Raw genomic sequence first — 12448 nt, 5'->3', positions numbered from 1 at the left:
TCGAGAAAGATTTGCATCATCAGGATGAGATAGACCAGAGTTTACAAAAAAGTCTCTCTCTCTCTCTCTCTCTCTCTCTCTCTACTCTTTATCAGTCCAAGAACACTTACAGAATTCTAACACAAAAAAACAGATTAATGAGAGTTTTCACAACAATGAATTTGACGATGCCTATGTACTTAATCTCAAAGACATCAACAATCAACTTGACTATGGAGTTCGCAGAGATGGTTCAAGTCATCCTCATTGGACTAGGTTAAAGATATGAGAATCTAGTTCTAGTATTGCCATAAAAAGGAAGGTTCCATCACTTGAACAAATACAATCGGTGCTACTTTGTGAGGAACTCAGGACTTAGGCCATTTAAGCAAGGAAAGGCAAGTCCAATGAGCAAGCATTTGCAGTCTCAAACAGAGGTAGAGAGAGAGGTAGAGCACCTCAGAGAAGTGGACATCAGCATCAAAATCATGATCAACAACAGCATCACTTCAAGAACAACCGCAACATCAGCATCCAAGAGGAAACCATTCCAATAGAGGAAAATTTTAAGAAGGAAATGTATCAGTGCTTTTTGAGAACTTGGAGATAGGGAGTTACAAACTTTAGAATTTTATTAGGTGCTCATGGATGCATTCTGGAAGAGTTTGCATGAGAATGTGAGATTTGGCAAAGCTTGACAATTTGCTGAATATGTATAGCAATAAAGAGATATACACAATTTGAAATTTGCAAAACTTGCTGATGACAATACACAAGTTGAGGGGCTAAGACGGCCCCCCCCCTTATCTAGGCTCACTTTATTTCTTGAAAAAGAGATACAAGACCAAGGTGCAATGCACCTCCCAAACTTTGAACTCAATTGATGACTATGACCTGGACGGAAGACTTAGGAACACTGTAGAAAGAGATAAACAGTAGAGAGAATGACTCCATGGCTGAGATTAGAACGGCTTCAGCTCCTAGACATCCCAATCCTCAAGGAAGAAGCCTGCAACAATCACCATTTCCATCCAACATTAGTTGCAAGACTAGTTATCTAGAAAGAGAGCAATACCAACATGAAAAAGTGTTGCAAATGAGACAAACTTGTAATTACAGACTCCCCTCATGACTTGACTCCTTTGGAGATGGAGTCTTTGATGCTTTTGGAGCCCCCTTGGATAGGAAAAGTGAGAACAAGAGGCTGGAGTGAGAACAGCTAAGAAAAGAGGCCTGTAGGCTGGAGAGAGGAAATCTGAAAGGAGTGATGCTTTTAGAAAGAGAGTGTCATGGCTGCTCCCAGGCTAGTAGATGGGAAAGAGATGCTGTTGCTGTCTCAAAAGTGCAGAGAAGAGGCTGATTTTTGCAAAGGGAAAGAGCCTAAACTGTAGAGAGAGAATTTCTGCACAGTAGAGAGAGAAATACTGGCAGAGGAGAGAGAAAGCCTGCAGCAAGAGAGAGGAGGGCCTGGAGAGGAGTTGGCTGGTCCCAAAGGGTGGAGGAGGGGCTGCTGCATCAATGGAGAGAGGGAAAGAGGCTAAAAACGAGTTTTTCTATGCAAGAATGGGAGAGGGAAGGCCCTCTTTTATAGATTGAGCCCCCCCCCCCCCCCAGCCAAGGAGGAGAGGAGGGACACTTGGCAGCTTGCATGGGGCTGTAGTGACAAGTGGTGCCATGGTCCATGCATGGCTCTCTACTTGTCCCACAGGCCGCCATGTGTCCCATGTGCTGACATGTGGCTAGCCATGTGTCCCATGTGCTGACCATAGCCACATGTCAAGGCTGCCACATCAGCATGCCACGTCACCCAAAAACCCTAAAAATACAAATTGGTCAGAATTCAATTCTGATTTCACGATCGGGTTCCTAACAGTTTGTACTATCGAATGACGTACTCTAAAGTCACAAAAGAGTCATACCTGAGCTCATTAGTTTGTCATCTTATCTTGTATCTCCATGTCTCTTTGGCATGCTTCCAAGCTCACACCCAAATCCTGGAGACATTATCCTAAATGGTTGCTAGGTTGATATACAATCTGTGTATTTGATTGGTCCCATGAATCAAATACTCGGGTGGAGTGTGATTTCCAATGTCCCTCCTAAAGGAGGTCATAACTCTGTGGGACACTAATGCCCGTAACCCCAACAAGGGGGTCCACCTTCAAATGCTAGACCTTGCCCCCATGTACCTAACTGAACAGTAGGAAAAACATTTTTATTCTTTTGCAAAACATATCAAATCTAAATCTAAAAGAAAAATTACCAAGCAAGTGGATACATGTTGTTGAAGCAGAGTGAAGCAGAGTGACAGGAAACGTGTACATATGAAACATATACTGTAACTACTATCATAAGTTTTGATTGTGAAGATCCAGGTTTTCCAAGAATGCAAATGTGTGCAATGCATGCAGAATTTGAATGTCAATTGGGCCTCTAAGGGGAGAAGAGCGCTCTCATGAGAGTACTTGTTTCTCTTTTCGACCTACATGCAAGGTTGGAGAGAGATGGTGGATGAATGCAAGGTGAATAGAGAATGCTACATGAGATTCACAATGAAGGGTGATACCGTTTCATTAACGTCCCTTGAGATCACTCAAATTCCATCTTCCCATTTATACCTGCCTTTAGCCTATGACCCATGCATCTACCATTCAATGCACCTTAATGCACCCTTTCCTTCCTATTGCCCCTAGGACGTAGACACGTGTGTGCACATTTTTATTAATAGAATTAGTGTCACATGTCCAAATTCGATGCCGTCTGAAGCAACGGCTCTAGCTCGACTAGCCCTATCTATTTAGACGATCCACTGCCATAACAATTTTGTCGGTGTCCATCATAGATACAAATACATGTTACATTATTGGGGTATAATATTTTAATGTCTACTAATCATGGATTAATGATTTCTCTTGTCATGACATTAACATTATTGCTGCAAGAAGCAATACGACCAAGGTCAATCCAATAGCAATAGAGAAGGTTTTCATGGAAGAGAGGGCAGACACCAAAGTCACGGTCATTGTGCCAATGAACTTGGCACACTGTATCTTGTGATTGAGGGTATGCAGAAGACTGATAGTGATTCGAAATCGGAATGTTGTTATCATGTTGACCATGCAGATTAGGATTCGTTGTATAGTGGTGCATCATCTCACGATAGGACTCATGAATGGTTTACAGAAATCAAACCGTTAGAATAATCTAAGAATGCTATCAATAACACACTGAGTCCACTTCGAGGGAAATGCATAGTTCCTATGAATAATTTTACGGGTGCACAAGGATTAGTGGAAGATGTACTTTGTGTTTCTAAACTCGGCAAGAAGCTTTTGTTAGGTGGACAAATGATAGAACATAACTATAGGGTATCTTTTATGGTGACGAATGTACAATGACAGGTGAAACCATAAAAAATCAACTAGTTGGAAAGCGGTCAAAGAAGGGAGTCGCTAACCTGCGAGACAGGTGGTTCGTATCCAGAGCATGATCAAAGTGCACCCGAACATGGGTGGGAAAATGTATATCTCGTGCCATATTGGGCAGTGTAGTCCGAATGGTAAAAGACAGGTATGAGTGATCGGCGCCAAGAGGGGGAGGCTCGACTATGAAGTCTTGTATTCGTGTCACAAAGGTCGGGGAACCCATCAGGTAATCCACAGTGCTGCTGCCCCCTCCACGTGGGAAACATGTAAGTCCTTCAGACAGCGGCCATCACTGGAGACCGTTATATATGATCAAATCATGTATAGCCCCCATATCTAGCAAATGTCTCCCATATCGTGTCACAAGTGATGCATCCTCTGAATGTCTCTCTATTCCAAGCTCTGATGGATCCACCTCTGGCACTCGGAGGGGATCTGACTCAAAGTCAAGCAACGCTACGTGTCTTTTCCGCATCCATGCATTGAAATCACCAAGGAGTACTGCTTCCTACGGGGAAAACTCCACTTTGTCATCATAGATTGTCTCATAAGGGCTATGACCATCTATAGTGACCTCACGCACATAGGATGATGTGTTTGGAGGGAAATAGCACACTGCAATAAAAGGTGGTGGTGTATTAGGTGGCTGGAATCGTACCCACATGTTGTGCATGCTCCTCCTTTTGCATCACAGCTATAAGTGGCCTCAAATGCGATCTAAACAGGACCGCTAGCCTTGTATCCCATTGTTCCTTCTTGTCTCTTGCCTAAAGGGTGATTCCCAGGTATATCCAGTGACTGTAGGTAACCCTCTTTCAGGACTCTTGTGTGTTTTAGTATAGAATATCATCTCCCTACCATTGTAAGTCTCTATGAAGCAAAGGGCGCGCTAGGGCCCTTGTACACAGAGAGAGAGAGAGAGAGAGAGAGAGAGAGAGAGAGAGAGAGAGAGAGAGAGAAATTTTATTAGAGTCTTCGAAAGACCGATGGGTCTATGAGACTGAAAGAAAACCTGATACAAACCACAGTAAGGGTGGAGCTACTAAACGAGCATCATCACCCGTGCTGAGTTCTAAGTCTGATCATACACAGTCAAATACATCTGGGTGTGACAATGAAAAGGAAAAAGATTGGAGTGGAGCTGAATCCTCCGTATATCATGTCGCCCTGGCTAGTGCGTAGCCGGTGATGGGACGTTGGCGTCTGTCAAGGGGTGCCGTGTGTCTCGGTCTCCTGGAGGAGGCTTGACTCAAGACCAGAGTCACCGTGATGGGACGTGTCCCGGGTCTAAACAGTGACGGGAGGTCCCCCAGAGTGATCTTGTGTCCCCTCGATGCCTCGTGTGTCATGCTGCGGTCGTCGGGTCGGGGTCTCTATCATGTTTGCGGCTAGACTGGACGATCAATCTCACTCGATGGGAAGAATTCTGTGATCCTGCTTTGAGAGGTGTCTGGTGGTGTGGCCAAGCCCTGTCGCCTGAGTAAGTACTCTCTATGTCGGACCCCCTCGTGAATGAAGGTCGCGAGGCATCTCTGATCTGGGTAGGCGAGTAATTTGGAAAGGGCCCCAAAGCCGCCTGAAGAGACAGTGGCAGAGACCTCGGATCTCGTAGTACACTGGGCACCTGAAAACAAAATGCTCCTCCGACTCAACCTCCTGACAGTCGCACAATGTGCATATGCGATGCTCCCTAGGGATCCTCTCTGCTTTGCCGCTCTCTATGCGGAGGCGGTGCGATGATATCCGAAACTGTCCGATGGAGATCCGTAGTGAGTGAGGCATGTGTACAGCTCAGTGTACCCCGGTGGTGTGCTGAATTGCTCCTCTGAAATACAAAGACAGTGATCTCTGTAGAAGCTCAGCTTCATTGGAAGCTCCCTCGGCTCCAACCAGGTCCTAAAGGTGTGTAGCTGTGGGAGATCCTCTCGAATGACCTGGTTGGTGTGTGGCTTGATCGGGATGGTGGGTGGGAGTACCGGGGGGGCATCCAAACTGTACTGAAAAGGAGGTATCCTATTGATGTGAAACCCCAGTCTCACAAACCATATGTGAGTCCATGCATACCAGCCTCGCTCGTCTCCCTCTGCTGCCAACCTCATGGAGGAATCGAGAGCCAACCATCGCAACCTCTGTCTCCATGATGTGCAGTCCCCATATGATCTAACCCGGCGTAGATATGTGATGGTCTGAAAGGATGCATCTAGCTGGAGTGGAGAAGCACCAAACTCGGATTGAATGTAATGATGTGGTACATATGGTTTCCCCTGGATCATCCGTGAGAGCATAAGGATCTGCAGGCGCTCCACCCGTGTCCACTCTATATCTGACATGTCAGGTCTCCAACAAGGGCTGCCATACATACCGGTTGGTCGGACCAAGGAGTCGAAGAGAAGAGCCCCGGTCCGAGGGTCCTGGAGTGGGAGTGGAAGCACTGTTTCTCTAGCCGAGCCAATGAGGCGTATCCCCTGTTCAGTGTGGCCTGCATCGCTGGTCTCATCGTGAAGATCGGGCCGGAGAAGATGACCCTCAAGTAAGTGTATGAGGATACGATCTCAACTGGTGACCCACCAAAAGTGAACTGCTCCCGGTGCATGACTGCTCGAGAGGTGTTAAAGATCATGACCTTGGTCTTGCCAAGGTTGACCTCCAAATCATGGGATAAAGAAAAAGCGTGCACTGAGTGTGAGTATGTGATCCATAGTCCCATGGTCTCGCTTGAAACCGGCCTGACCCTCTGCTCTGAGCCCTCTCATCTCTGTGGACAAGCTGGCCGACGCATCCAATACTGTTGCATAGATGTTGGACATCACATGTCCAATCATGATAGTCCTGTAGTTACACGGGTTCATGGGATCCCCTGCCTTGTGGATGGGGGTGATGGTGTTGAGTGTCCAAGTGCGGAGGAAGCTAAGGCAAACAGTGTCATTGAATAGCTTTGCTAGGAGAGAGAGAGAGAGAGAGAGAGAGAGAGAGAGAGTTTATTAAAGTCTTCGGAAGGCCGATGGGTCTATAAGATTGATAGAAAACTGATACAACAAACAGAAAGGGTGGAGCTACTAAACGAACATCATCAGCCACACTGAATGCTAAGTGCTAAGTAGTACATAGTCGTATCACCAGTAATGGCATCATCGTCGCCATCATCATCATCGTCACCATCATCATCATCATCGAGTCAGTCACCATCAATCACCATTAGGACTGGCTGGCTCTCTTCAGTGCAATGCGCCCCCCACAAGGGGATATGTGTGTCAAAGAGGTACCGATGGTGATGGAGCGCTGGTGACTATCTGTGGGTGCTGCTTGTCTCTGTCTCTTGGCAATGACTCTGCTCTTGACCAAGGCTATCGTAACCCCTGTGGGTCGTGTTCCAAGCTTGAACATGGATGGGAGGTCGCTCAATGTGATTTGCATGTCCGTCCGCTGTCAAGTGCGGCATGCTTTAGGATCTGGGTCTCGGGCCTGCTATTAGTGGTTGCGAGGATCATGTGATCTGACTGGAAGAACTGTCCCTGTGTCTTGAGTAAGTGTTCCCTTTGGCAGACCGCCTCATGGATGAAGGCAGCCAGGCATCCCTGGTCTGGGTATGAGAGAAGTTTGGATAGTGGCCCAAACTGGCCCTAAAAAGGCAATGGTATCGACTGCGAACCTCGTAGTACACAGGGCATCTGAACGCGAAGTGCTCCTCTGACTCCACCTCATGTCGAACACATAATGTTCATAGGCATCTCTCCTTGGGTATCCCCTCAGCTCCTGCGCTCTCGATGCCTTCATAGTTGTGAGAAAGAGAGTCTATTAACGTCCACTGGAGACCAAAAGGTCTATGGGACAGCAAGAAACCCTCTAGTACATCTGCTTTAGGGAGGACACATGGCAGCTCCCAAGGAGTGCAAAAGCAACCCCAATTTATTTAGAGTACCTACATAATAGTTTGAAAGAGTAATCAGCCATACATCAGTTTAAGACTGAGAGTCTTTTGGTTTTGATTTAAACTCTCTGATTAGGGCTATGCCTTCACGGTAAATTGCCCATTTCTGCAGCCCTGACTGTAGCTAATTTGGTTGCCTTATTCTTGAGTTGAGCTTGTGTAAGCTCCTCAGCTATACATACTTTGCTATCCTTCAGCTTGTAAGATTGTCGAAGACGCTTAATTCGCATATCTTTTGACTTCAATGTAAGGATTGCATGACCTTTGTAGTGCGTAATAGAAGCTGGCTTGGAGTTGCCATCATCCTGCTCATCATCATGTGTCCATTCAATGTTGGGCAAGCTTGCTTTGATCTTTGTCAATATTTCACTATAAGTGTCCTCCTCTTTGTAACAATCTTCTGGGAGTTCCCCTATTCTAATCTTCAGGGCATTATCACATCTAGCTTGGTGTTCTTTAATCTCTGCTTGAATATCAGACTTACTTGCTTTGGTATCCACTTCCACAATCAATTCCTTCTTAGCAGTTTGTACTTCAATGTGAACAAGATCTTTGATTGTAGAGACTGGCTGCAGGGTAGGGGGGGAATCCTTACAAGATTTTACAGCCTCATCAATTATTGCCTGCTTACCAGGCCCTTCTAGGATGTGAAGTCGAGCCTTTACTTCTGCTAGTTCTAGCTCTCTTAGTGCTTGCTGTAGATTAAAAATCTGATTCTGTTGCCCAAGGATGGGTCGTTTTGAGCCTTCTTGTTGATAATTGCGTGCATACAGAGAGGGTGCCATGGCTGCACCTGTAGAGTACCAAGTACTGATGGAGGTTGAAGGAGTTGAGGGGGACTTGGAGGAGAGGGTAGGCCAGTCCACAATTAGCTGTCTATAGAACCTCCTAGCTGAACCTAACCCTCGGGTTGGGTTTGGGGTTTAGCCCAACTCGGGGTTAGAGTTAGGGTTAGTTTATTGTTTGAAGAAAACTAGGGGGGTTTTTGTTGTTGACGATGGGACTGGGGGGCTGATGGCTGGTGGCTGACGGCTGTTGGGGGCTGATGGCTGCCCTGCTAGCTAGTTAGCTAGGTGTAGCTAAAGCTGCTGAAGGACAGGCGGGGCAAGCGGCGGCTGAGACGACATAGGGGACAGCGATGGGTGATGACGGGACGGCGACGGGCTGAGCGACCGGATGGGTGATGGACTGAGCGATGACGGGCCTAGGCTGAGTGGCGATGACGGTTAGAGAGAGAGAGAGAGAGAGAGAGAGAGAGAGAGAGAGAGAGAGATTTGATGGTTTTCTGATATTGTACAGTTGAGACGGCCTTCTCATTCAACACGAGGAATAGCAACCGCTGTAAGCTCTTTGGCAACCTTGTTAAGGGAACCGTATGTCAGAAAACTGTTTGTACTTGCAGATGGAGTAAACATTTTGGCACCCTTGATTTCACCTGCATGTAGTCAGCAATATATACAGGTGAGCTCTTGTAGGAGGTGAGTTGGTAATTTGTATATGATGGATTGCTGAAGACACTGAGGTGTTGATGTCTCTAGTAGCCATTACCTAATCTCTTTTTGTAGCTTGAGTACATTCTATGCAATGCGATTTCCAACTTGAAAATATAAACCTTCACGTCCAATGCATCCTTTAAGCTTAAGTATGCACCAAGTATGCACCAATTGTATGTTCTTAGGTAAGGTGAAGGCCATTTATCAACATAATTTTGCAATTTTGCTTATTTTCTTTGCTAATTTTGAGGTCTATTAAATGTGCTTGTAGTGAAAGCTAGCCATGCAGCATTTGAGTGCACATTTTGTGGGGACTGATCATTTGTGCTTGCGTTAGTCAGGCAGATGCTAGACTGTGTATTTTACTTTTCAAGAGGATTGAAAGTTCACACCTATTTGATACATACACATAATGATGAAATATGAACTTCCTTTTCTTTGTTTTTTGGCTGGTTAATGGGAGGAATGCATGCATCCTGTTGTAGTCTTATATCTTTTTTCTCTACACTTGAAGATATGGACACAGCATGGACAGCATATGTTATATAAAAGATATGGAGGAGCATGTTAACATATTTTATTATTTGTACGTATTAGGCAGGAGGCCTTGCAGGTCTATGAGACAAAGTACAAACCAAAAAAGGGGATAAACACCACCGTCAGTTATAGACTGAGCGTCTCTTGGGATTGCATGTAGCATTCCCTAGTTATGATAGGTTAGCTATGACCTACTATGAGAGATAATCAGCCTGCATTATATCAGTTTAAGACTGAGAGTCTTTAGGTTTAGGTTTGGATTTGAAGTATTTGATAAGTGCTTTTCCATCTTTGCATTTTCCTGCCTTGCGAGCGTCCTTCACATTGGTCAATTTTGTGGCTTTCATCTTGAGCTGAGTTGGGATGAGCTTCTCTGATAATTATACTTGGTGCCTCTCAGCTGATTGGTTTGCTACAGAATCTTGCTTCTTGCCATCTTATCATTGAGAACAAATTTGGCTTTTGTCCCCTGTCCAAGTGGGCGGTGGTACGAGATGGGAGGCTCTCCCACCTAGGGGGCGGGGTCTATGAAATTCAGGATACCGAGACCCTGTCCTGCACTATTTGGAACTGTAATGGTACCTTATGGTTAGAACCAGGGAACTTCTGGGTGTCATTTACAGGTTGAGACATTGTCTTTTATACAGAGACACACCAGATTCTAGAGCGCCCCCTATCAGTTGTCAGCGGATATACTTGAGGAGACGGCGGCTTTTAGAGACGAGATGAGGGATACAGGTGGGGTCCGAGGTTCGGGAGGAATTGCAGTAATTTACAGGTCGGCCCTTTTTGGGGTGATCTCGGGTGGATCCGGCTCTGACGTATGGACAGCCAGGATTTGTTCATTGCAGTGGGCTACTTTCCACTTGAGATGTCCCACTTTGCACGAGATGCCCAGGTTCGAGATGTCGTCCTATGCATCAATATCGATTTCTTGAGCCGCAGAGAAGTCCTTATTTTTGGGGACGTCAATGCGAGGATAGGGGTGCGTTAGGTGTCTCTTCTTGATTTTAGAGATGATGCTATCTTGTTGCCGGACATCAACTTAGATGATGCAGGTATGTCACGAGTCTCTGCTGAATAGGCGAGCCTCAGTGACATCTTATGGGCATGCACTCCTAGATTTGGGAAGGATGCATGACCTCATTATCCTCAATGGTCTCAACCGATGGCCCTCCTCTGGTGGTTTCACTTGTTTCCCACATGGGGACACTTTACTGTGGTCGACTACATCATGGGATCCCTTGCCTTCGCCTCTTGTATCACCGATTTCACTGTTGCACCACCTCCTCCAGGATCAGACAATACATACCTTTTCTTCCATATCTCCACTCCTTGTCTTGCAGTGCCGCACACACCACCGATCACTCATACCGCTTATCTGACATACTCTTTGATGGCAGTCTTTCACCTGGCTACTTTGCCCCCCTCTTTACACTGCTTACATACATCGATTTCATATCCCTTCTAGAGGACCGAGCAACGTTGATCACTTGCTCACTTCACGAGGTTGTACTACACGCATTTCCGTACATTGCTTGCTCCACACTGTTGAGATATCGAGCTCCACTCGTGATATGCCAGGGTGACTATTGTGAATTTATGTCACCGACTTGTTAGCTGCAGATGCGGTTGGTACACCACCCACGAATAATAGATGGATGACAGCTATCCTTATCTACTCTAGTTCGTGGCTCAGTTAGTATGCCACCTTAGTTAGTTAAGTTTGGTTTGAGACCCACATATAGGGTTCTTCTATTTCTTTGTACTTGAGTTCTCTAGTGTTGCTTTCCTATTTCGAGTTTGGGAGCAAATCTCTGCAGGTAGCACAGCTAGAAGTGCAAGAGTGCACTGTCTCAGATTGAGACGTCCTTCGCGGTGTGGCGAGAGGGCATTTCGGGGTCTGTTTCGGTGTGCTGTGGGATGAGGGCGAAGCTCTCGGTGACTTTATTTTTCAGATTCGAGGCCATTTCGGGGCCCGTTTTGAAGGCGGAAGTTCTTCGCAGGCACTTAGAAAAAGGCCATGTTTTTGCTTTGCGACCATTGCTCGGGTGGTCGGTGAAAAGTTGCCGCAGAAATTGCATCGTTTGCTTGTGTGCAGAGATATTGGGAGTTGCAGAATCATGCTTGTTGCCTATTGATGCAAAATCGTCACTAGGAAGTGACTGTGTGGTCAAATACCACTTTCGTCAGTTTTGCAGATCTGCCCGTGTGAGACAAAAGCTGTGTTTTTCGCAGTGACAGAATATTTTGCAGTGTTCTGTAATGGCGTCTGATTCTCTTTCACAGATTGTCACAGAAAAGCTTGACAAGAACAACTTCCAGGCATGGAAGTTTAAAATGACGAATTTCCTTATGGGAAAAGGCTATTGGGAGTTCATTACAGGAAATGAAGAAGAACCTGTTCTTCCTAATGTTCCCAATCAACAGGAAATGCAGGCATTTAAAGGATGGCATGAGAGAGCTAGAAAAGTTATGTACTGGTTGTCTATCAGTATTTCGGATTCTATGATTGTGCATATTCAGGATGCAAGTACGCCAAAGGAGGCATGGGATACTTTGGCAAAAATGTACAGCACAAATACGCAAGCCAGGAAAATGCAGCTCAAACAGGAGTTGCACAATGTGCAGAGAGAAAATTTGAGCATAAATGACTACCACATGAAGGTGAAGAAAATTGCAGATGCACTTGCTTCCATTGGGTCGCCAGTGGAAGATGATGATCTAGTTTCTGTGACCTTGAATGGTCTAGGAAAGGATTATGCATAGTTCCGGACATCCATTGCCGTCCGTGAAAAATTTCTTGATTTTGAAGAGTTGTTTGCTCTTCTAATTTTTGAAGAGCAAAGAAATGGGGGTGCATTTTCTTCAGGAGGAACTTCAAAAGAAACTGTCTTCTACTCAAATGCTGGAAGAGGTAGAGGTAGAGGTAGAGGTAGAGGCAGAGGCAGAGGCAGAGGCAGAGGCAGAGGTAGAGGAGGCCGATCTGCAGGCCGTGGTAGAAATCAGAATATGCAGCAAACTCAAGAAAACCAGTCCTATGGAGGAGGACGTGGTAACTCTAGAGACAGGGGGAGCCAAAGAGG

At 45.8% G+C, this 12448-nt stretch overlaps 1 protein-coding gene across 1 annotated transcript in view; it reads left to right on the top strand.

Annotated features, from left to right (window-relative positions):
- The window catches only part of LOC147883013 (vacuolar ATP synthase subunit H family protein), a 129530-nt gene that overhangs the window by 77380 nt on the left and 39702 nt on the right, over window positions 1–12448 (top strand). Inside the window, exon 7 of the mRNA XM_087399385.1 lies at window positions 8632–8793. Within this exon, the coding sequence (XP_087255511.1) occupies window positions 8632–8793 (162 nt within the window). The remainder of the gene's footprint in view (window positions 1–8631; window positions 8794–12448) is intronic.

Source organism: Dipteris shenzhenensis, chromosome 28 (assembly GCF_047967505.1).
Source record: "Dipteris shenzhenensis isolate YYH24624 ecotype China chromosome 28, Dip_SZ_1.0, whole genome shotgun sequence".
NCBI classification, from domain to species: Eukaryota; Viridiplantae; Streptophyta; class Polypodiopsida; order Gleicheniales; family Dipteridaceae; genus Dipteris; species Dipteris shenzhenensis.
The sequence above is the reverse complement of the archived record's forward strand: the minus strand, read 5'-3'. Positions and strand labels throughout refer to the sequence as shown.